General features: G+C 42.7%; 1 protein-coding gene across 1 annotated transcript in view; it reads left to right on the top strand.

The window, feature by feature from the left end:
• Positions 1 to 16,528, top strand: part of PLCB2 (phospholipase C beta 2) — a 48,008-nt gene extending 31,480 nt beyond the window's left edge. Inside the window, exons 19-32 of the mRNA XM_035539804.2 lie at positions 554 to 708; positions 1,155 to 1,319; positions 2,415 to 2,514; positions 2,797 to 2,901; positions 3,960 to 4,045; positions 4,480 to 4,576; positions 6,185 to 6,238; positions 7,874 to 8,084; positions 8,320 to 8,491; positions 10,221 to 10,297; positions 13,136 to 13,231; positions 14,421 to 14,478; positions 15,130 to 15,216; positions 15,867 to 16,528. Of these exons, the coding sequence (XP_035395697.1) occupies positions 554 to 708; positions 1,155 to 1,319; positions 2,415 to 2,514; positions 2,797 to 2,901; positions 3,960 to 4,045; positions 4,480 to 4,576; positions 6,185 to 6,238; positions 7,874 to 8,084; positions 8,320 to 8,491; positions 10,221 to 10,297; positions 13,136 to 13,231; positions 14,421 to 14,478; positions 15,130 to 15,216; positions 15,867 to 16,139 (1,736 nt within the window). The 3' untranslated portion in view covers positions 16,140 to 16,528. The remainder of the gene's footprint in view (positions 1 to 553; positions 709 to 1,154; positions 1,320 to 2,414; positions 2,515 to 2,796; positions 2,902 to 3,959; positions 4,046 to 4,479; positions 4,577 to 6,184; positions 6,239 to 7,873; positions 8,085 to 8,319; positions 8,492 to 10,220; positions 10,298 to 13,135; positions 13,232 to 14,420; positions 14,479 to 15,129; positions 15,217 to 15,866) is intronic.
• The last annotated feature ends 6,653 nt before the right edge of the window (positions 16,529 to 23,181 follow it).

A 23,181-nucleotide genomic window follows, 5' to 3' on the forward strand; every position in this document is an offset into this window, starting at 1 on the left:
AGAAAAGCCTCCAGATAAAGTGCAGTAAAGAACACCATTCTTCTTCACTATCTCATATATAAAGAGTGTAAGAGACTTCATAGGATCAGTAGGAGAAAAAAATAATTTACTTAAAAAGTGAGAGTGATAGATTGGTTACGAAGGGTGTATCATACTGAAGACAGATGCAGAAGCCACAAGACACTGTCCACAAGACAATAAGTAGCAGAGGAGATGGACTGAGAGGAGGCCCAAAATGACAGGAGGAAGGAGTAGAGACAACTATTTACTTCACACCCAAAATAGTGGGTACTTCTTAGTAGGTTTTAATTTAGTTCTACCCATGATTTATGGTGCAATCATAAGCAAACCACTTTACCTTTCTTATAACAGCTGCTGTAATATTTTTCCCTGTAGGGTGCTGAGAGGCTTAATTAGTTTTTGAAAGGCCTTTGTGAGCCCTTGGTTAGCACAAGCTATAAAAGTACAGCATCTTTCAGCTCATGCATACTACACAGGACATCAGATGAGGTCCCACAGAAATTTTTCTCATTGTTCTCTGTTTGTATCTCAGATGTCCCCATGCAGCAGAACATGGCTCTGTTTGAGTTCAATGGCCAGTGTGGCTATCTGCTTAAGCATGAATTCATGCGGCGTCCAGACAAGCAATTTGACCCTTTCTCTGTGGACCGCATTGACGTGGTGGTGGCAAGTACCCTGTCTGTCACGGCAAGTACAAACCGTGGTGCTGTTCCTCCCCTGACAGCCGTATGCTGTCACCACGTGTATAACTGGCATGTATGTCCCCTCTATTTATTACCCAGTAGGGTTCTTAGTGGCAAATGAACCCAGAGAGTCCTGTGGGAGAGTGTTACCATGGCAACTCCCAGTCTTTTCACTATATCAAATTAATCATAATCACATGAAAATGGAAAATTAGCATCTGCCACACAAAGAAGCCAAGGCTGTGATGATGGGGAGGGAGGAGGTTGGAGGAAGTGCTGAAGGAAGAAACATGGGCGAAGAAAAGGTAAAAGAAAAGCCTAATGTGGATTGGAAGCTGCAGCAGAAAAGATGTTTGGGGCTGGAGGGGGCCTTAAAGGGTGAAAGTATGGGTGGGTTCTTTTGTTTTAGTCTTTTCAACAGTTGCTAATTATGTTTCTGCTTATTTCTAGATACTTTCTGGTCAGTTCCTCTCAGACCGCAGTGTGAAGACATATGTGGAAGTAGAGCTGTTTGGGTTGCCAAGGGACACAAAACGCAAATACAGAACCAAACTGACCTCCACTGCCAATTCCATTAACCCTGTATGGAAAGAAGAGCCTTTTGTTTTTGAAAAGGTAGTATCATTTTATAGTCATTTAGATGGAGAATCTTTACAGATCCTGTTGGTCACAAGCACTGCTTTGAGAGGTCAATGACAACAGAAGGGACTCCCTTCTGGAGATCTCAGTCATGGCTTTAGACATATCAAGGAGTGTTGCACCCTCAGATAATACCCAAACAATGCTGTCCAAAACAACTCCCCATTAAGATTTCCAGGTATGGATAAGGGGAGTTGGGAACATTTCTGGCAATAACAGGCATCAAGAATCTCCCTTCTGTGACACGCTTTAGACTGAATTCACTAATCAGCTTTGAAGACGTCAAGCATGAGGGAGCAGAAAGGAACTGAACGTCTGTGGTTAAACTGTGAATGAGAAGCAGACATACAGGACAAGTAATGGGACCAGCAGGAGGTTTTCAGCTGTGCCAGATTACAGAAAGCTGCCTTGTTTGTCCTCAAGAATTCAGTGGTCACTAGTTCAGCTGTAGGGCATGGGGGGAGGTTAAGTCAAAGGTGATAGTAATGTCTGGCCTTTCTGTTGTAAGTTACAAAGGCAAAATATATGTTACACAATTCATCTCTGCCAAGCACACTGTGAAATCGCAGATATTTTCAGCCTACTTGGGATGTGGTAGATAAATATTATCCACATTTCAGAAAACACTTTTCAAGCTACAGTTTTGACAGAATAATTTTTAGTTCATTTTATGGCAGAAGGAAATGGGGGGAGGCTGATGAAGCAACTCTTATGGCAAAGTTACCAAGCTTGCTAAATTATCCTTCCAAGTTCATTTCCTTCTCTGGTGAATTGCGTTGTGGAAATGCTAGTTCAGTGGATTTATTGCACAGTTCGTTCTTTAGGCAGCCTGCCCTCCTTAAGTCTCTCCTCTGAGATGCCTGTGTTTTGCGGAGTTTTTGTAAATTCAGTTATGTCTGTGACAAACCGCAGCCTTAAATTACAAGATGTGGAAATAGACGATGACTTTCCTGGAGAGATGGCGTTGTTTTGTTGGAAGGAGGAGAGAGTAAAATTCTACCTAGTGAAGCCAATATGCTACTAGAGATCAGAACATAGTTGCCTTACTCTGATTTTTTTTTTTTCCCTTAGGTCATGATGCCTGAGATAGCATCTCTAAAAATCGTGGCTTATGAAGAAGGAGGGAAGTTCATTGGTCATCGTGTCATTCCCATTATTGCGGTGCACTCAGGTAAATTTTGTGGAAATCCCTTCAACTTTTGTAACCTTGAGACCTATCCATTTGAAGCTGGTGAAGAAAATATGGACATCTGCTAATTTTGTTAATTAATCTCTGGTGTAGAATATACCTGTAGGCAGTGGAGCCTTCAATTCATCCTATTAAAGCCTTGGTTTAATGCTTTAATATATTCACAATGCTCTCCTGTAGTCAGAGACTGTCTTACTGTTGGAGTACACAGATGAGAAGGGAGAGAGATTGTGTCAGCTTACCTCTTCTGCTTTCTGTTTTCAGGCTATCACCATGTTTGTCTCCGCAGTGAAAGCAACATGCCACTCACTATGCCTTCTCTATTTGTGTACCTGGAAGTAAAGGATTATGTTCCTGACGCTTGGGCAGGTAGTATGCGTTAGTTGGGGGGGAGGGGGGGGTTGCTCTGGTCTTCTGCTATCAAATCTAGAAGCATTTTTCCAGCTGTGGAGGTGCTTTCCCACTGCACCCTTAATTCCTTGTCAGAGTGGGACTTGAGCACATACTATCATCCTGTCACACCCTTGCTTTTAGATGAAGAGAGGTGGCCACTTGCACTGTTATTGTGACCTGTTCCCTGTGTGGACCACGGTGCATGTACCTGATGTGCAATGTAGATGCAACTCTGTCTCTCTGGTTTGCAGTTGGTGGGCCTCTTTACCACGTTTGCACAGTGGCATGGAGCAGTTTCCAAGTGCAGAGGTGACTCTGAGGGACTGGCAGCAATAGGGTTTTACAGAAAGGATTGCAGGGGAAGCACAGGAGAGAAGTTCTTCCCTGTATGAAGAGAGGGGAGATTCTTGCTGGTACTGGCATACAGAGATCTTCCTTTAAAAAGGGAATGGTCAAACAGAGATTGAGAGAGAGAAATAAATGAGGAAAACAACCCCCTGGAGGTATTAACAGGAAAACCTTTTAACAATCATGAACAAAGCCATGCAGAATTTTGATAGCATCAGCCACAAAAGTTCTTGTGAATACTTCTGTTTCAACTGCAGGCATCTTGTGTTTGCTCTCTCCTTTGTGTTCATATACAGGAACATTATTCATGGGGGAAATCAAGTGAAATTGATGGTTTTAACACAGATTCATAAAAAATATCAGTTTTATACAGGATTGAACTAGGCTTGGAGCAGGGAGGTGTGCAAGCTGGCAGTCTTAGCCGGGCTTTGGAGCTTTTGGGAGCAATACGCTCTTCTCAGCTCCTTATAGCTGTCTGTAAACATCAGTTGTGAGCCATCACGGTAGAATAGGACTGAGGTGAAGACAGTCCCCTCCCTTTGTGCTATCAGGGAGAAAGTTGTTACAAGTAGAAAATACAAAATATCCCTTCTCCACAATTTCCCAATTTAGGCCAGAAAGGGCAAGAAAAAGCAGAGTAGTGTGTTATTTGATAATCCAAGCAAAGACCTCCTTTTTGTTTCTAGATCTGACTATTGCTCTCTCCAACCCAATTAAGTTCTTCAGTTTGCAAGATAAGAAGTCTGTTAAACTAAAAGATGGCTCAGTGGAGGTAAGTTTTCCCAAGTCCTGTCATTGTCTAAAATATGCTGTGTGAATTCAGCCTGAAATAGAGGGGATTGCCAATAGGATTCCCACTAACCTGGAACAAGGCTGTCCAGGATGGGTCTATTTGTTGTTTCTAGCCAGGGGCAGGCAGCGAACTGCCCTCAGGATAGAAGTGGAAAGTGTTAGAGACTAACAGCAGTGGGAGAAGCTTCAGAGACTATTTCATACATTACTACAGTTTCTTTTGTCTTAGTTCTCTTAGGTTAACACCACTGCCAGTGAAGAGGGAATCTCAGTGGTGTGAAACACATTCCTGAGCCCAACAAGGGAGAAAGCATATGACAGCTTTGTGTATCTTTGCTACAACTTTTGTTTGCTAATCTGATGGTCTCAGTTTCCATCTGCCGTGCTTTGATTTACCTCTGATCTTTGTTTTAGAGGCTTGACATGCAGAGGAACTTCCCATCTGCTGAAAGTAATGGGATACCAGACTCCACTGGGAAATTCAGCACCCTTTTTGCAAATGGACCTGCAGGTAAAGCTGTAGATGTGGGATGAGTTTACAGAAGGGAAAGCCTGTACACTCACATGACTGGAAGGCGAAGATCCTTGGTAACAGGATCTGAACCTTTCAAGCCAAGTCACCAACTTAAGTTCTGGTGCTTGTCATTAATGGCAAAAGGTGTATGCCTTGACTGTTGTGGCAGGAGTGGGTGTGATGTGTATACTGCTTTTACTCCACAACAGAAAAGTAATCCCAGATATCCACTAAGAATACTAGGAATCAATCTGAAGGCTCAACTGGCATGAACGTCTTTTCTCTCCAAGGCAGGGCTAACTTGTTGGGCTAGTATCACTGTTTCCTGGGAGGTAACTACCTTAGGAGGGAATCGAGGAAGAAGTGGTCTGTGGCAAAGATGTAGCTTTTCATCCCAAGTGTGAAATTGGAGGTTGGACTTTGATTTTGAGCAAAGACATGAGAGTTCTGGATGTTTGTGAGAGAAAGGTTGTAAGATCTGGCTTGGTTCTATCACTTAACACCTTACTGCTCTTCACCTCTTTGTTGTTCAAGGATCTTTTTCTATAGATCACTCCGTTGACTTCTGACATTTTAAGTATGTTCAGATCTCTCTGAAAACTCTACATTTTGAAACTGCACTTAAACCAGCATTCTGTTACGTAATACTTGGGGAGCTGTAAAGACTGGTAATTTTATTCATCAGCTCAGATGAAGACGAGACTCATTTATAAGATTCACTACAAGTTCAGAGTAAGCAGATCCCACATCTGGCATTCTGCAAGACTGTGAATGGAGCACAGTCCTGTGTTTTGACCACTAGATCAAATGGGGACCTATTAACATAATGAGAGCAAAAGCCATATAACTCTGCTCAGCCACGAGTCAAAAAAAAATTATGGATTTGCCTGACCAGAAGTCAAGAGACAAAGTCTCTTTCATTTATTACTACTATAAAAAGCATTTATTACTCTGTTCAAATAAGGAGTAGCAGAGAAAGATTTCACATTGTTTGTTCCTCTCATACTGGTACCTTCTTGGCCTTGCGAAACAAACCAACAAACATTAAAGATGTATTGGTGAAAGTGCCAGAAGGGAAATTCCTTTAATATGCTTCTAATCCAAACTGATTGATAGAGTAATTTCAAGTTAGGTAAGAGCATGTTCTCTACCATGCACTTAGATTAACTCGTTCTGTTCTGATCTATTGTGTAGTAATTGACAGCTAATCAGTGTTTCTTCCATATTAGCCGTATTAATGTAGTTAGTGTCCTTTCAAATATGTTGGCATTGAAACAATCTGTTTTCTCAAATTTCATTGTAGTCTCAAATATCCTCCTCAACTTATCAAAGCAAGTTAACACATTCCAAATCATCGCTAGCAATATTCAGTTATTAAAGACCAAATGCCCTTTTTTCTCCATCAAAGCCAAGAATCCTGTTCCTTTTCTGCTGTGCCTGTTAACAATGTTCCCAAGCACTTCAGCATCTCAGCAGCTTAATTAATTCTTTCCTGTTCACACCAGCAACCTTTGTGTGGCTCATGTTCTTGATGAGCTCTCTACTGTCCTTTTTCAACCCAAAGGTTCAAGATAGAACATAAACAGGAACCTCTTGTGATTTCAGGAGCAGTGGCTTTGGCCAAGGATGAAAATGTGATAGAAGTGACACAGATTACAGGTAACTCTCTTTATGCTGTTCCTATGGGCTGAGGCCTTGCCAGTCATCTTGCATTCCCTTGCTGCCCAGTTTCCAACTGGGATAGAATTGAAACCTGTTTGCAAGTTTATAAAGGCCTGACCCAGCCCTGCTGGATGTAGCCAGCATAAAGGACAAACTACTTGAATCCCTTGGGCTCGGAACCCCCTTCCCCTGCCTACAGCACCATTTACCCAGTTTGCCAACTGCTCTGGTGCGTGACAAGCTCTCAGGCTGGGACTGAGCTCACAGCAGGTCTCAAGGAGAAAAGAAGCTTGAGAGTTGCCATGGTCCATGCCTTATGCCCGCTCAGCCACTGCTGTAAGCACAGATTAGTGAGAAGAGCTTTGGACTGCTCAAGCATTAGCCTTCTGGGGCCACAGGCTGCAGCAACACTGCTGCACTTCACTTCATAGCAAGGTAGGAGGCTTAGAGCTATCACACAAGTTCTGCTCTGGCCAGATTTGATGGGTCCATTACCTTGACTAAACCAGACATGTAACAAGGTATTGTTCAGCTGATTGTTTGTTTGTTTGTTTTTTGTCTCCATGCAGTATGGTACAAATCGATACAAAACACTAATAACCAGTGTGCCTAATTACGCTACAAAATTGAACTGAAGGCACAAGAATAAACCTGTTGCCCTCAGGACGTGTTGCCAAATAACTGCTATATGCAGCAAGGGTTTTTTTGGTTGATTTTTGGCTTTGATTTTTTTTTTGGTTGGTTGGTTAGTCGTTTGTTTTTATGTTCTTCATAAACAAAAATGCTCCACGAGACAGAACTATGATTACATTAAATACGTACTCTGGCAAGAGGCATCACATAATATGGAAATGTAGTGGGCTCTGGTTTGAAAGTCTAGACTTGTTGACCAAGAGACTTGCATTTAAGCTGTACACTTGAGTTTCCTCAATACAAGTCTTTTATAAGTAGTTGACCCTGTGCAGCATTGCGCTGCAGACACGCCCACGAGTTCTGTTAATTTTTGCACATTCCACGTCAAAAAACAGTTACTTCCCCTGAGAAGATAACTCCTTGTGGCTTTTCTGCCACAGATAACTGCATCTTAGTGACTTGCTGCTGTCAGATAACAAAGTTCTCCAACAGTTCACAGGCACCTTTCCTCCTCATATTTTCACCTACCTAAAAAGGCCTTTCACTCATTCCTGACAACTAAGGGAATGCCAGCTCTTAGAACTGGAGGGAATGAAAGCTCCTGTCATTGTAACTTGGCTTTGCAAAAATAAAAAATAAAAAAAAGTAATTAAATAACAAAGCTTTTCACTTGCAATTAGAACTGCCAGCTAGCTTAACAGTTGGGCTGTGCTTGGGATGCTTAGAATTGTGGAAAAGGATCCAAGTCCTGAGATAGACCTAATGGCACGTTACCACTGTTGTGTTCTTCTGGCCAAAATACCAAAAGTCAGCAATTCTTCTGGCTGTCCCCAAGCCAGGCATCCACCAGATGGGGAACTGAGCTGTATGTAAAGCTTAAAAGAGAGAGGAAAAGCTGAATGAAGGCAGTGCTGAAAAAACCTGTCTGACCCCAAAAGACATCACAGCAGGGTGAGAAATAGTGTGTGAGAGAAAACAGCCTCTATTTTTGTATTTTAGAGCCTCAGACAGCCAGCCTCGCAGAACTGCAGCAGATGAAGCTCTTTCTGAAGCTGCTGAAGAAACAGGAGAAGGAGCTAAAGGAGCTGGAACGGAAAGGAAGTAAACGAAGGGAAGAGCTGCTGCAGAAATACTCTGTCCTCTTTTCAGAGCCTATCTACCATGGAGGCAAGAAAAGGGCAATACACTCCAGGAAAACCCAGAAGAAGAGGTGAATACAGCAAAGGGTCTTCAGTAGGGCTATCTGGCCTCTGGGTCAAGAAAACCAAAGCAGAGAGACCCCTCAGATAAACAGGGATGAGCAGTGTGCTCCCCTTCTCTGAGGGGAGCATGGAGTGATGTGGACATCCACATCTCCCGGGCTTTATTGAGGGTTGGATGGGTGGGACTGTCGGGAGCATATAAGCATCTCTAGAAGCAGTACAGCTGCTGTATCTGTTCTGCAGGAGTCTGACAACAGGTGATGTTGGTACTACATGTACAAATCCTGTAGTAATGGCAGAAAGCATTGATAGTCGAGTTTTGGAACTGAAAGAGAGGCTGGAGATGGACCTCATCCAGCTGGGGGAAGAACACTATGATGGGATTCGAAGGAGGAAGGAGCAGCATGCCACAGAGGTAAGGACTGCATCTGTCAACAGAAAATGTAGCCTGGGAGAACCCCTGCAAGGACAATGTGAAAAACCAAGCTCTTCACTGAACTGTGAGCTCAGAAATGTGGCCACGGGCCAGAAAACACTCCTCATAGCAATTGCTAGGTCCATACAATGCAATTAAAAGAATGTAGACAGTGATACTTATTTGGTAGAAGCTACAAAATCCAGCAGAAACATTTTTAAAGGCCTGCAGTTTGAAAAAAATATGAGAAGTAACTGCCCTGGTGCACATCAGGCTCTGTCTCAAACTCTTCTGATAGCTTAGCTTCAGGTTAACATAGCATTTATTGGCTTCATATGTTGCCAAGTGCCAACTGTATAGGAGCATAGGTACATCAGGTTGTACCATGCTTCTCACAGCTGCCTCCTCAATGCAGTACCATCAGAGGTAGGGTGACACATCGGAAGCCCTGCAGGTTCACCAGTGGCAAGCATCAGAGCATTACAGACAATGCTGTAGGGACAGTCATATCCACTGCTGTCACGCAACCAGAACAGCTGACACGTGGGAACAGAGCAGCCCCAACAATACGTTCAGTGCTTTCTATTGACACGCATCCATGCTAATGAATGGAAAGCCTTGCAAAGGACAGTACTCTGAGGACCACCCCCGAGCATTGACAGCAGGGCTGGATCTCATTCCTCTTGAAATTTGGAAAGTGCCTTCCAGTTTGTCTTAGTTGAAGTCAAAGTAAGTGCCTACATAAGATGTTGCCAGTTGGTCCTGCAGTGCACGAGTGTTTCCTGTCGCCTTGGGTCCACCACCTTGAGCAAACACTAGCAAGAGACACAATGCCTGGAGACAAATTGCAGTCCACAGACAGTAATAATAAGTATGGCATATGCTACCTACCCATTGTAACGAAAGGGGGATGACTCCAGGAATCAGAGGCCTTTTCCTATTGTTATTTTGCTGAGAAATTTGCATCATGTCTTAAATTTCCCTGGTGCACTTTGGCTTGACAAGAACCTTGTAAAGCTGTATGCAATACTGGCTATCCTATACCAACCCTGAAGGGGAAAAAAAAAAAAGTTTCTAAAAAACCTGTTTCTTTAGAACTAAATTATGTAGAAATCATGCTTATCACTAGAGAAGCCAAAGGAACAAAACATCCCCGTCTCCCAACTCTGTCAAACGTTGTGAGATTTAGTGATCAAGGCTACAAAGATGAAATAAAAAACTGAGTTCTCTCTACATGGCACTTAGCTCAGCAGACAGATTTTCTCCTTTCCAGCTGTCTCAGCAGTGCAGAGAAGGTTCATTGAACTATCACTGTGCCAGGAGTTTCCACAGGACAGGAGGCTCATCCTCTTGTTAGCTTCTGTTGTTTAGAAGGTAGGCTCCAATGCTATTTCGCATTTACCCACAAGTACCGTGAATCTGTTGTCGTCTCCAGCACAGAAAGATAGGAGGCTGTCCACAAAGACAACCTGGAGGTGAGTGACCTGGTTCACAGAGTATTTTTCTGAAGCCTTGGTGCAGTCAGTCCACTAGTACAGTCTAATCTTTGTGCATGTCAGAGCTCTCTGATGTGGTGCAAGGGTTTGCACAGAGCCTCATGGATTAGCTGGCCCTTGGAATTCAGTACAGGGAGGGATAAAGCTGAATCTGGTGGTAATTAGATGTTGATGGTGCACTATGTCTCATCTTTGTTTGTTTGTTTTTGATCTTGTTTTCATTCCCCAAACAGCAAGTTACCAAGATAACAGAGTTAGCGAAAGAGAAGCAGACGGCTGAGCTGAAGGCGCTGAAGGAGTCATCAGAAAGGTAAACTTAGTACTTGAATAGCAAAGTGATAACACATAGCTCTTATTTCGGGTAGCATTTTCTGTTAGATCTCAGAGCAATGTACTACAGTGAGCGAGTGAATATGGGAGAAGAGAGTTATTTCTTTGGTGAGAAATTGAGGCACAGCAATGTGATGTAGGGTCTCACACAGTTACAGAGTGGCAGTGCTGGGAAGACAGCTCTTGTCTTGTGACCCCCAGCGCAGTGTTCCTGCCACGAGGAACCAAATAGGTACTAGTGTTTGAGCTGCAGTAAGTAGCCTTGACTGATTAATTCAGAAAGATAGGAAGTAAGAGTGCCAGTCACTGGATGTCATCTCTGCTGTAGTCAGTACATCACATAATCCCTTCCAGAGACTGACCAGCTCAGACTGAGTGGAGTTTTGGCCACTACTTAAATAGGCTGGCAGAATCAATTCACTAATTTCTAGCCAGACATATATCCATTTGTTCTTGCAGTAACACTTTCCTGAAGCTAAAATCCTTGCTCATTCCTCTTTGCCATTAAATCCTCTCACAACCTTTAGTTGCTAAGTCAGACAAAACTTCCTCTTTTTGTGTCCTCCCATCAAGAAAGATTCTGTTTCTCTCAGCTATTGATTATATTCAGACAGGACTAAGAAAAACAGGTTGAGTAACTAGGTAATGGTTTTCTACCAATAGGATATCATTTAGTATAGTCATATCTACAGCTTGCTGTGAGGAACTCCAGAAAGATTCAGAGATCTTGAGCAATAGGTAATAAGGTGGTAGATAAATTCAGTGTGAATAGATACAAAGTAATGTGTACAGAAAGAAAAAAACGTAGCTCAGCTGTACACAGGGATGAGCTATTGTAACTCAGGAAAGATGATCTTCAACTGCTGTGGGCATTTCTCTGCAATCATGTGCACAGCTCTGCAGTAGCCAAAGTGGCAAACAGAATTTTAGGAATTGTATGGAAGAAAGATTGAGAGGTGTGTGGGAGAGGCAGATAGCAAAGTCAGCATAACCTCCAGATGTATTTCCATAGTGCAGTCACCTTTTCAGTATGCCATCTTAAACAAAAACCTTTGAAAGAGCAAGGAGTGACAAGGATAATCAACAGTAAGGAGTAATTTCTGCACAAAAAGAAATTAAATAGGACTCAGCTTGGAGAACAGATGATTGAGGGGGATGTGACAAATGTGTAAAATCATGAATGGTATGGAGAAGAAGAACAGGGAAGTGATTACTCACTGTTTCTCATAAGAGAAGAAATGTGGAACACCCAGTGAAGTACTCAGGGTGCACTTCCACGGAGCAAATAAATGCAGTTCCTTGCCTCTCAGGGCAAGAAGCAGTCCAAAAGTAGAGCTAAACTCCAAGTATGAGAGACGTGCATGGGAGATAAATGCATAGAAATAGGAGCATAGACAGGAAACTGGTAAGGTGTAGAAGGGAAAAATTACCCTACAGCTGTTCTCTTTCTTTTGCTTCCCTTAAGCATATCTTCTTTCCACTGTTGGAGGCAGGACTCCAGATGGATGGGCCACAATTTGATGGCCATTCTCATGTCCACCTCAGCAGCTCTCCTGCTGTAATCATTTTGTACCTGGATGGCCAGGATGGAGGCACTGACTGTGTGTCAGAAGACTCTTACACTAACAGACTGTCAGCAGACTCTAACACTAACACCTTTCTCCAGCTGTCTTGTCACCTTCTCTGGCCTGTAGGTAGCATTTTTGATGGCCACATATGCCTCAGTCAGGGACAGAGATCTTGTTTGATTTTTTTTTTTCTTTTAAACTATCTTACTCACTGATCGAATGCCTTCTAAGCATTTATGGTCTCTGCTTTGTGGATCACATCCCATAGTTGATGCTCCGCTCTACCTGCCTCAGGTGTTCTTTTTTAGCTCTCATATAACCGTGTAGTTCCTTCTCTCTTTTTTTTTTTTTAATTTAGCAGTTTAAGTAGAATCATAGAAGGTAGAATCATTTAGGTTGGAAAAACCTCTAAGATCATGTAGTCCAACTTTTAACCTAGCACTGCCAAGTCCACCATTAAACCATGTCACTAAGCACCACATCTAAAAGTATTTTGAAGACCTCTAGGGATGGTGACTCAACTACTTCTCTGGGCAGCCTATTCCAGTGCTTCACAACTCTTTCAGTTAAGAAATTTTTTCCTAATATCCAGTCTAAACCTCCTCTGACACAACTTCAGGCCATTTTCTCTTGTCCCATCGCTTGTTGCTTGGGAGAAGAAACCAATGCCCACCTCGCTACAACCTCCCTTAAAGTAATTGTAGAGTGTGATAAGGTCTTCCCTGAGCCTCCTCTTCTCCAGGCTAAATTATCCCACTCAGCCGCTCCTCATAAGACTTGTTCTCTAGACACTTCACCAGCTTCATTGCCCCTCTTTGGACACGCTCTAGCACCTGCCTGTCCTTCTTGTAGTGAGGGGCACAAAACTGAACACAGTTTTCGAAATGGTGCTAAAAGTCTTACTGACATGTAGGTAGACCACATCCACAGTCTTTCCCTCAAGTACTTTGAGTAAGTGTTCTGCTGCTCCAAAGGAATCCAAATGTAGGTATACAATACAACTTAATTATATAATGTGTTTTCTCCTGTGCTTTTGTTCTGGCCCCCCCCAAAAAAAAAAAAGAAAAGAAAAGACCTCCAGGACTTAAAATATTTTTAAGACTTATGACTTTGTCTCGCAATCACTCAACTTTGCTTTTCTGCACAGTAGGCACTCTTCAGAGAGTGTGTGTGGTGGGCTAACGCTGCTCTGTCAGCCTGTGGGGTTTGTAAGCAGTCCTGTCTCTCACAGCACACTTTTCTCTCCACAGTAATATTAAAGATATTAAGAAGAAGCTGGAGGCCAAGAGAGTGGACCGAATCCAAGCCATGATGCGGAATACTAGTGACAAGGCTACTCAGGAGAGGTACTGAGGAAGACGTTACTGGTCTTTACCTATGGGGAATGTTAGCTATACTGCTTCAGGCAGGGAACAGCGCTACTCCACAGTCTCTGTCACCATCAAGAAAACTTTCTAAAGCAACCAAACAGGTAGTGGCAGAGCTACAGGGGTTCAGGGAAGGTTTGCTGGCCTGCCCTCTCTCATGGCATAGCATTGTTTTCACCATTTCATTTCAGTACACAGGCATATATGCAGTGAAGCCAAACATCTGCTCCCTAGCTGCAATGATAATGTCATTCCTGCAGTCACTGCTGACAGTGGCTTCCGGGGCTTTCTCCCTAGGCTTAATTCTTTTTGTGTATGGCAGTCAGCAAGATCCATGTCACTTACTGGACTTCTGAATAGCCAGAGAGTATAGAGCATTTCTAAAGAAATACTCCCTTCTGCAGGGATTAGGAGCTAATACAAAAATACAGGGGAAGGTCATTATGGTGGAGAAATGGTAGCTTGGAGATGACCCTCCCCTATGGCCCCTGTGTCTTTGGCGCTGTTACATGTCTCAGTTACTTGCCAAAGTGATAACATACCTTCCAGCCAGTTCAGCTGAATTCTAAGAGTGCTTCTAAATACTTCCTGCCTGCCTTCATGCCTTAGTGGGCACTTTCCCCCTGTAGAATCAAAACCAGGTCTTCCCAAGCCTGTATAGAATCTGTAGTAAGTTTCAGCAGCCCTCTCAATTATGAGGTTGTATTTGGGCATATAATGGCTGCATCCTTCCTTTACAATCATTTTGTTATAAAAATAATATTCTGCTACCAGGCTTGTGTACTCAAGTACTGCTTGATACGAATCAGTTTTAACAGTTTCATGTGTTTAAGGGTATAGAAAAGAGGCTATGCTGCCTCTTCTGCTTCCTGCTCATAGTAAGGTCATTTTGCTGTCTGTTAAATTGAAAAAAAAAAATAAAATTTTACATCCAATTGTTTGACTAATGTCTCTGTCAAATTCGAATGATGTCTATTTGCCCTTTCCTAAAATTGGAGAAAGCTTGTAATGTAGGAGGACACTAAGCAAGTATACCACACCTGTCTTTCTGTGTGGGCACTAGCAGTCCTATCTTGCTGTATGGCACTTTATCAGTATTGATAAACAGGTTTTGTATCAAGATAACAGATGGATTCTAGTTTTTTTTATACATTTCTTTTCTTTAAAGGTTGAAGAAAGAAATAAATAACTCTCATATTCAGGAAGTGGTGCAAACAATCAAACTGGTAAGTTCTGTGACAATCTGCCACAGCATGTCTGTTTTCTGCAAAGTGGGGGTGTCTCATGTACGTCATCGGCATGTGTCACAGGCAGAATGTGAGTTCTCTGAGGTATTTAAATCCCATTAAATTGCTACTGTATTGAGGACTGAACATGTACTTTAGTCAACTAAAGTGCAGCTGAAGACAGTTACTATACTTATTAAGATACTGCAGGTCCTTCAGTATTTAATCAGTCCTCCCACCAGGCTGCAGATATAGTGCAAACAGAGCAGTCTAGCTTCTGGCTTTCTAATTCAGGTGGTATAGTTTTTTTTGTAAGCATTACTAATTGGCAGCATAACCCCATATCTATTTAATTAATAATGTGTGAAATTTTGCAGAAGGGGAGATTGTCCTACCAATCCCCTTGTAGAGCATGGCCCTGTGTGTGTTGAGTGCATGTACGCATTATGTATACTTTTGCAGTGCTTATGTAGCATTGGTGTTCAGGGTCTTGAGTACTGGACAAGTAACTCAGAGCTAGCAGAATTTGTTCAGAATTGGGAGTGAGGGTGTTACTGTTGGTATGTGCTTTATAACCCTGTCTTGCTGTTACAAGCATTTGTTTATGAAAACTTAAACTTCGGTGGTTTTTTTCTTTTTGTTCTCTTAAAGGTGATAGAAAAAACAGCCAGGTATCAGCGGAAACTGGAAGAGAAGCAGGCAGATAATCTGAGAGCAATCAAGGAGAAAGAAAGCCAGGTAAAGGCAATGATTCTTAGGTTCAATACTGCTACTCCATACAGTAAATCCACACTACCCCAGGGGATCAGCATTCCTTGTGTATTCTTTAATTACAGCTACACTCATCCTTTGCACACATACTTCAGACACCCCACTCGTCAGTATGTTGAGAAAATGGTTTAGAAGGTGGCTCCATAGGAGCCTCGACAGAGCTGAGGCAGAGTTGCTGCACTCATACGCTCCCTCTCCCAGCAACAGCTTCCATCCGATCATACAAAACCCTAAATTTAAAATGTGATGGAACTGTATTTTTAGAAGAGGTGAGGCTCATTCCTGAGCTACTCATACTCTCAGAACACACAAAACATGTTCATGTACTTTGGAGGTTGATATGCAAAGAATGTGCAGACAAGTCATCCATCAAATTGTGATGCAAAACAGAATAATGTAAATCAACATGCAGCCTTCCTCCCCTCTTCATCTTCAGGGAAGACAACATTTGCCTGGGGGATGGAGATAAGTCATTCAATAGTGGGTTGAAACCAAAATTGCGAAGTGCTAATATTTCATCATATTGGCCTCTCTTAGAGTACATTTTTATACCATTCTCAGCCTGAACTCTACTTTGCTTCAGTGTTTAGAGAATGATTCAAGGTCTCTGTTTGCAGCTTCAGCAGGAGGCAGGGGCAGAGTATGAGGAGAAATTGAAAAGGCTGAATACAGAGGTGCAGGAGATGGTGAAGAACTATGCAAAAGTAGTCTTTCCTGAAGAGCCAGAGATGTTGAATGAAGCAGTTCTGAGCATTCGTAAGGAAGAACAAGGCTCTACAGAGCAACTGGAAGAGAAGATCCCTGTGGCAGAGGTGTCAAGGCTTACAATAGCTATGGCTGAGCCCCCAGAAACCAAAACAGATGGTAATATTGAGGAAAGTAGATTCTGAGAGATGCTTCCCTTACTACTCACTGTTCCACTTCAGGAATGTTTATGGACATATATAGTGAAGTTAAAGACCAGCTTGACAAACTACTCTCTCTCTCCACGCTGGGAAACTCCTGAAATTCTTCAGGGATTTACTACTTTGGTATTCTAGGTATTGAAAGTAGGCTGATGAGCTCACCTTCCAGAGCACGCTTCACTGTCTTCTACAGTCTTAGCACTAATCTGACTCAGCAGTGAAGGGGCCTGTGGCTGAATACAAGCTAGTTGTTGACACTGATGGCAATGTCTACATTAATACCTGAGTCTGGGTTCAGACAACAGTTTTCAGAGCAAGTTCCCTCGTCATTCATCACAGATCTGTTCGCATCATAGCAGTCTCAGAGCTAGATTCCTTTGAACAAGCTTTAACTGAAAGACATTCTACAATAGCCTACCTAACAGGCTTCAACCAGCCTGTGAAATATACAGAAGTATATAATATTATATAACAATAACACCCTGTGAAATATACATAAGTGTGGGTGTCAGGTGCTCAGCAGAAACTCTTGTCCTGTAAAGCACCATTCCTTCTGGCAACACTACCTGCTAACAGATGCAGCTTCTCTTTATAGGAAGAAAGGTTGTTTTGATAGAGCTTTATGCCATCTTTTTTTTGTCAGCATACCACTCCCTTGCACAGCCAGTGTTGGCTTTTTAATTTTTTCCCCCCAATAGTCAGATGAGGAGATTTTTCAGTGCAATGGTATCCATAAAACAGCATTTCCTTCTGTGGCAATGTGCATTACCAGCATTCTAGCTTTTCCTCTTTCTTTCTTTTTAACCTCCACTTATCCCCAGGGGCTGATTCTCACTCCTAATTCTAACTTTATAACTCTGACATGTCTTCAGGCAAGTTCTTAGATCTAGATCCGGTACCTCCTGAAGACCCTGCTAGTCTTCAGCAGGCTTGTTGGACAATTATAAGGCAATAATACTATGAGGAGTCTAAGAGACTTAGCCTTAGCATTTATTCCTGCTAACACAAACACGCTTGCAGAGTTCTCACCTACAATAATTTGACATTTTTAGAGCGTCAGTGAAACTTTTTCCCATGGAGCTAATTTAGCTCCATATTACAGGCTTAGGATAACAGCACTTACCAAAATTTCTAAACTGTTTGAAAATAATTGTGTTGCTTAAAGAGCCAGCCAGTTATATTGCCCATAAGAGTACCTTGCACAGAAAGCTGAGCACAGCTCATAAAAAAATACATTGAATTATCAGAATGGTAGCAGAAAGAACAGCAAAAAACAGAAGCTTCTTTCACAGGCTGCCATCCCAGTTAATGACAACAGAGGGGCTCAGCAGTAACCTATAGAATATATTCTTTGTTGCTGGGAAAGCCAGCCTCCTCAACTACCCATGTTCTTTGGGGCCTGGAGGGGAAGACCACACACTATTTCTGTTTGCCAGAGTACTGTTCACACCTTCCCCCAAAGCCTTAGTCACTTCCCATTTTGCTATGAATTATGCCTACCTGGGACTAACAGCAATTTCCCCCCGTTGGTGTCATAACATATAAGTCTTGTTTCACAGCCTGATGCTGAAGGAAAATTGCCCAGTTGTATGACTTTAAAGGGCAAATGGTACTCAGCCTCACTCAGCCCTAGCAGACACCTCTTGCTGTCTGTCTTCACTAACATCAAATCTTCCAGCAGAACACACTGGGAGGTCCAGGTTCCCGATATCATGGCTTTGTCGGAAAAAAAGGATAGGGTCCTCTTAGCTATCTTTACACTTCCACTTTCTAGGACAGCAAAGCCTTATTTTGTGAATGCAGAACTTACATCACTGTCCCCTGCCTCCACATGTACTTTCTCTCACCTGTTTTATGACCTTCTGCACTGAACAGCTTTGACACAGCAAGTTCTCACTCATCCAGAAGGAAGGAACTGGAAACATATGGTCCAACTCTTTTCCTAGCACCATGTAAGATAGACTCTGTTTATGGATCCTAAAAAAGCAGAAAATAACAATAATTCAGTACAGAGTAGCAACATCCTGGCCTTCCTTATACCAAGTCCTGAAATAACATTAGCCCAAGAACTGGAGTTTGGCCTGCCAACATATACATGCACCAACTCACAGGGGCTTTGCAAAATTCAGCACTTGTATTCACCAGACTTCATAAGGGGAGAGGAAGCACTGATCTGACCAAATGAAAAAAGACTCGTCTTTCTTCAGTTGTCCATTTTGTCCATAAGCAAGACAATAAAAGTGGTGGAAGACGATATGTTTGGGGATACAAAAGGAAAGAGGAACTGCCACTTTTTTATTACAACTGCTCATCCTGGCAGTCAGATAATAGAAGTCGAACCTTCCACATTTTTAATCTTTTCAAGTGTGTGTGTGTGTGTGTGGAGGGGGAACCACAGAAAACAAAACACTGCTGTACATAATCCTGGACCTGCAGTTGAGCAGATTTGCAGCTACTATATGTCCGAGCACCAGCTGCCCAGAGACCCTTGCATTGAACTGACCCTTCAATGCACTTGGCCATTCAAGCCACCTTTTACTGTGGCAATACAGAGCTGCAGACAGTACAGTGTCTTTAAACCCACCCACAGAAGATAAACAGGTGAGAATCCTTTCTGAAAAGTTGCTTCTTCCCTCCTCTTGTTAGTGAAACTTTTGCCTTTAGTTTGAGACAACGAGCGGTGTTCCTGACTCCAGTGACAGTCTGTCTCCCGAACATGCCACTCCACAGGGTAACCTGTTAGCCTTCCTCACCCCTCAACTTGTTCTTCAGCTTTCTGTCTTTCCTGGAAAAGTGAGCTCAGTCATGGCAAACCTACACCATGCCGTGTTTATTACATGAGACACCTAGAAACTGCATTGAGAAACGCATCATGAAGTGCTGCTATAAAAAAACAGCTGAAGTAGACATGAGCAATGAGATGTTCCAAACCTGGTCTGACATCCAAGAAGAGACCGTATCTCCCCCGCGGCATTAACATAATACTGGAATTGTGTATTGTAAATTTCTGACTTATTTATTTTCTATAAAAAAATAAAACATTGCAATTCTTACAAAAACTGGATCACCTTTTTTACTTTCTTTGATTGAGGTTAGCAGATATGGGTGCAAGTCCCAAATGCTGCACAACATATGCATATGTTAATATAGCCAGCAAATGCCCAGAGTTTTCTGCCATCTGTGCCTGCAGTCCTCAAATTCAGCTTCTTCAGTTACTAAATATGCAGTGAGGTGGCTTTTTTTTTTTTTTTAAATAAAAAACCCTACATCCTTCTCACACACATTCAGCACTAGTTCATTCCATTCTTTATTGTACTTAATAACCAAATCTAGCAAAGCCATTTTCTGACAGCTCAAATACCACTCCTGATTACCATTACAGGCAACCTTGCCTGACTCTCACGTAGTGGCATCCTCCTCACAAGCACAAGTCAGAAGAGCATTTCAACAGGAGTCAAAACTACTTTGGTGGGTTCACACTCCTCACATTGGCTTATTCCTAGTTCAGCCTAGCGAAGGGCCTGCCTAGAGACAGAAAGGCCTTTCACAGACATACCAGAACAGCGATGCAGGGCCTGGCCTGCAGTGTCTTACATTTGCAGGTGGTTGTCTCCCACCCTCCAGACCCGAACAATGCCAGCTTACCACAACACGGGCTCAGCTCCCTTCCTTCACAGCTCATCGTGACTGCTGGTTGGCCTCCTTCACACATACAGTGCGGCTCTGCCATGGATATCTGTTACTAAAGGCCACTTTCCTTCTGCTGACAGCAGTGTCTTCTCTGTTGCAGGACCGAAGTTTTTGCTTCAGGAAGAAGGTGATAAAATACTGCTTTCCAGTTAGACCAATTTTGCTGCTTTTCTAGAATAGCTTTCTCCATCCCTGAAGTCTCACTCGTGCTGTGAAGTTTGAGGGCCTTCAAAAAAAAAGATGACAAACATCACAGCAAGGGAGAACTGCAGCCAGGAAGCAATTTAATATCTTTTATTAAACCAGCTTGCAGTGTTGGCAGTTCTAAACTGCAGCTCATATTCATTAGCCCCCTGCTTTCTACAGTGAGGAGCTGGCAGTGGAGATCAAAGATGGTGTTAGAAATGGGATCAGCACAAGAGGAGAGGCTGCTTTCCCAGTAAAAACACAGAGCAGAGCCACAGCAATCACAGCATTAAGGGAGATTGCAAATGGAAAACATACCCAAAAAACACCCAGAAAAAACTCTTCTCTGGAGTGGGGTTCCCCAGTTTCTGCTAAGCACCCACTATTTCCAGACAAAACAGCCACACCACACTGCCTGCAATTACTCACCGGGATTCAGCCACACATGGATGCAGCTGGAAAACAGGGAACTGCACTTAAGTACATGCGAACTTCCTATCAGCATAAATATAAACCAACAACGCTCACCGTTTTACAGCCTGAGACTGTTGATAACAAAAGCCGTTTGGAGCTGTTTCTAACTGTATTTCCAGGGGCACGACAGCCCTCACCTGCTCCATGTCCTTACATAGCATGCATTGCTTAACACACACAAATTGCTTGGTGTGCTTCCTGCCCTACTGCAAGCACACAACACCCAGGACTGCAGAAACACAGCTCTCATACTGGCTAAAACAGGGGGTTGTCCCCAGCTTCAGACACCCAGTCCATAGTGACCATCCCAAATACCTCCAGACAGTTTTTTTAGAGGTTATTTTAAAGGATAATTCATCTCATCTCTCTCTGGAGGGCAGTCAGACACCTAGTTCAGACCTGATGTGGACATGGGGTGCCCCCCTCTCCATGCATTGCCAAAGCACAAGGGATTAGGTTTTTTGCACTCACATCCTTACAGCAAATGAATATGATGAATAACAGAATAAATGCAAGTTACAGGGACATACATGCAAAGCCAGGGCAGAGCAGCAGGGCTTGAGCTAGTGGAAGACTTCAGTCCTCTCTCCCATGACAACACTGCCTAAAAAAGAACACATTTCACAGGAACAGGGACAGCCCTAATCACAGTCTCGGAGAAAAGGAGAAGGACGAGCCCTCTTCCTCCATGTAGCACACAACAGGACAAAGACCGTCTCTCTAAGCCAGGCCAGGCAGGCTCAGTCTCACTCAGGCTGCTCCCCACCTACAGCAGCCCTAGGAAAGAGGGACAGCACAGCTACAGCCCCTTCCCTCTGGCCTGCACCAACTCATCCGGCACCACTCATAAGAAATCCCCAAATCCCCAGCTGCTTCATTATCTGGAGACCTCTTATCTTTTTAGCAACTCCCTTCAGTGAGAGCTCCTGTGCTGTCTGTGAGCTTTTTGAGGTCAATATAGCAGGCTGAACCCAGTACTCTTCTCTTCTAACTTTATTAGCTCTTTTTGCCATCAGCTCCAAGCAGAACATCAGTTCTCTTGGCAGCCTTTGGACAACATAAATTGGTTAGGCAAAATGAGGGCTGATATAATGCCAAAGTAAAATGCTCTTAATGAGACTTCTTTTTAATGGTGTGGACATTTCAAAAAATAATCATAGCTCAGCTAGACTATGACACAGATGTAAGAAAACTTAACTCTAGTAGTTTGGATTCATGTTATCAGCATCCTGTGATGTCTGAAGCTTGAGGAAGAAAACTCACCATGACGACCCTTAAACCACATCACAGCTTCTATTGTGCTGTTGTGCTTCTGCTGTTAAACAAAATACTGGTACAGCTTTATCAGGTGATTTATGCAGAAATGCATGAAAAATAGGTGGAATATTTAATGTACATTACAACTCAGTGCTAAAAAATCAGCTAAAAGTACTTTTCAGAGTGTATACAGAAGAATCACTAAGTGTAAGCAAAGCCACATCTCAGAGTACAGACCACATTTGGCATCAACACCTTTCCTCACTGAAGTCTTCATGCCTCAGAGGCTGGGTGTGCTGATGCTCCTCTAGACCAAATACCAGCTCTAACCAAAGAGGACGAAATTTCTGGAACATGAGAAATGGACAAAAGAAAGATAAAGGCACTAAAAGTTCTTTGGGCAAACGTTACCGTAGGGGTTTTCAAACAGCACAAGGAATAATTTCCCAATTTTGAGGGACACCATCCCTCCAGCAGCACAGCAGCTCGCCAAGTCAGTGCATATCGGTTACTTACGAACTCCGGAATAGAAGTGCCACTTTCTGATCTTCCAGCAATATTTCTTCCTACAGAATTCAAACGTCTTTGAAGATTTCTTTGGGTAGCTGTGCAGCCCTGCCCGTGTTTTTGCTTACCAAAGGATATTTCCTGACCACAGGGAGATACAGTAATTGGATGAGATAGAGCTTTTTAACGAGGCTGTTTTATACAGAAACCAAGATCAAGGTAATTAAGACAAGAATAGTGCCTGTTCAGACAGAGAACAGTAGCAGGTTTAGGATCTATCTTAGATTCTTTTCATATTTTCATCTTTTATGTGGCATATTCTAAAGCTCATTTTTTACCATTATATGTTTTTGTGCAAAAATACTTATTTTTCAGGAGACCCAACTTTTTATTATATTCTTAACAATCAAATAATGTATATTATTTGATTATACTAAGATATTTAAGATATATTAAGATATATAATTATTTGATTATATCAATAAATATATTCTTCAAAATCAAATAATGGAGATTCCTAAGCAAAGAAGGACTCCAGCCACAACAAGGGACACAAATAACATGGGTTATACACTATACCTGAAGGAGCACAATCAGGACTCTCTAAATCAAGAACATTACTAACAAGACACACAGCATGCAAACTCCTTCATGGGCCAACATTTTTGCAGGCAGATTCCCTGATCTTCCCCTTGTAGTCCCTTCACTATCCATTGGGAACTGGAGGCAGCAGGGAAGTTAGGGCAAGCACAACTCCCAGCAGCTGGTTTGCCTGCTGTTAGCACCTTTGTTATCACCATGCCCTTCACATTTTCAGAGCTCTTTAGAGACAAAAGGGAAAAGCCTGAAAGTCACTGCTAAAGCAAATTAGTTTTATGTGATGAATAGATGCAGATCCCTCTGTACAGGCTGT

This window comes from Cygnus atratus, chromosome 5 (assembly GCF_013377495.2).
Source record: "Cygnus atratus isolate AKBS03 ecotype Queensland, Australia chromosome 5, CAtr_DNAZoo_HiC_assembly, whole genome shotgun sequence".
Lineage (NCBI taxonomy): Eukaryota > Metazoa > Chordata > Aves > Anseriformes > Anatidae > Cygnus > Cygnus atratus.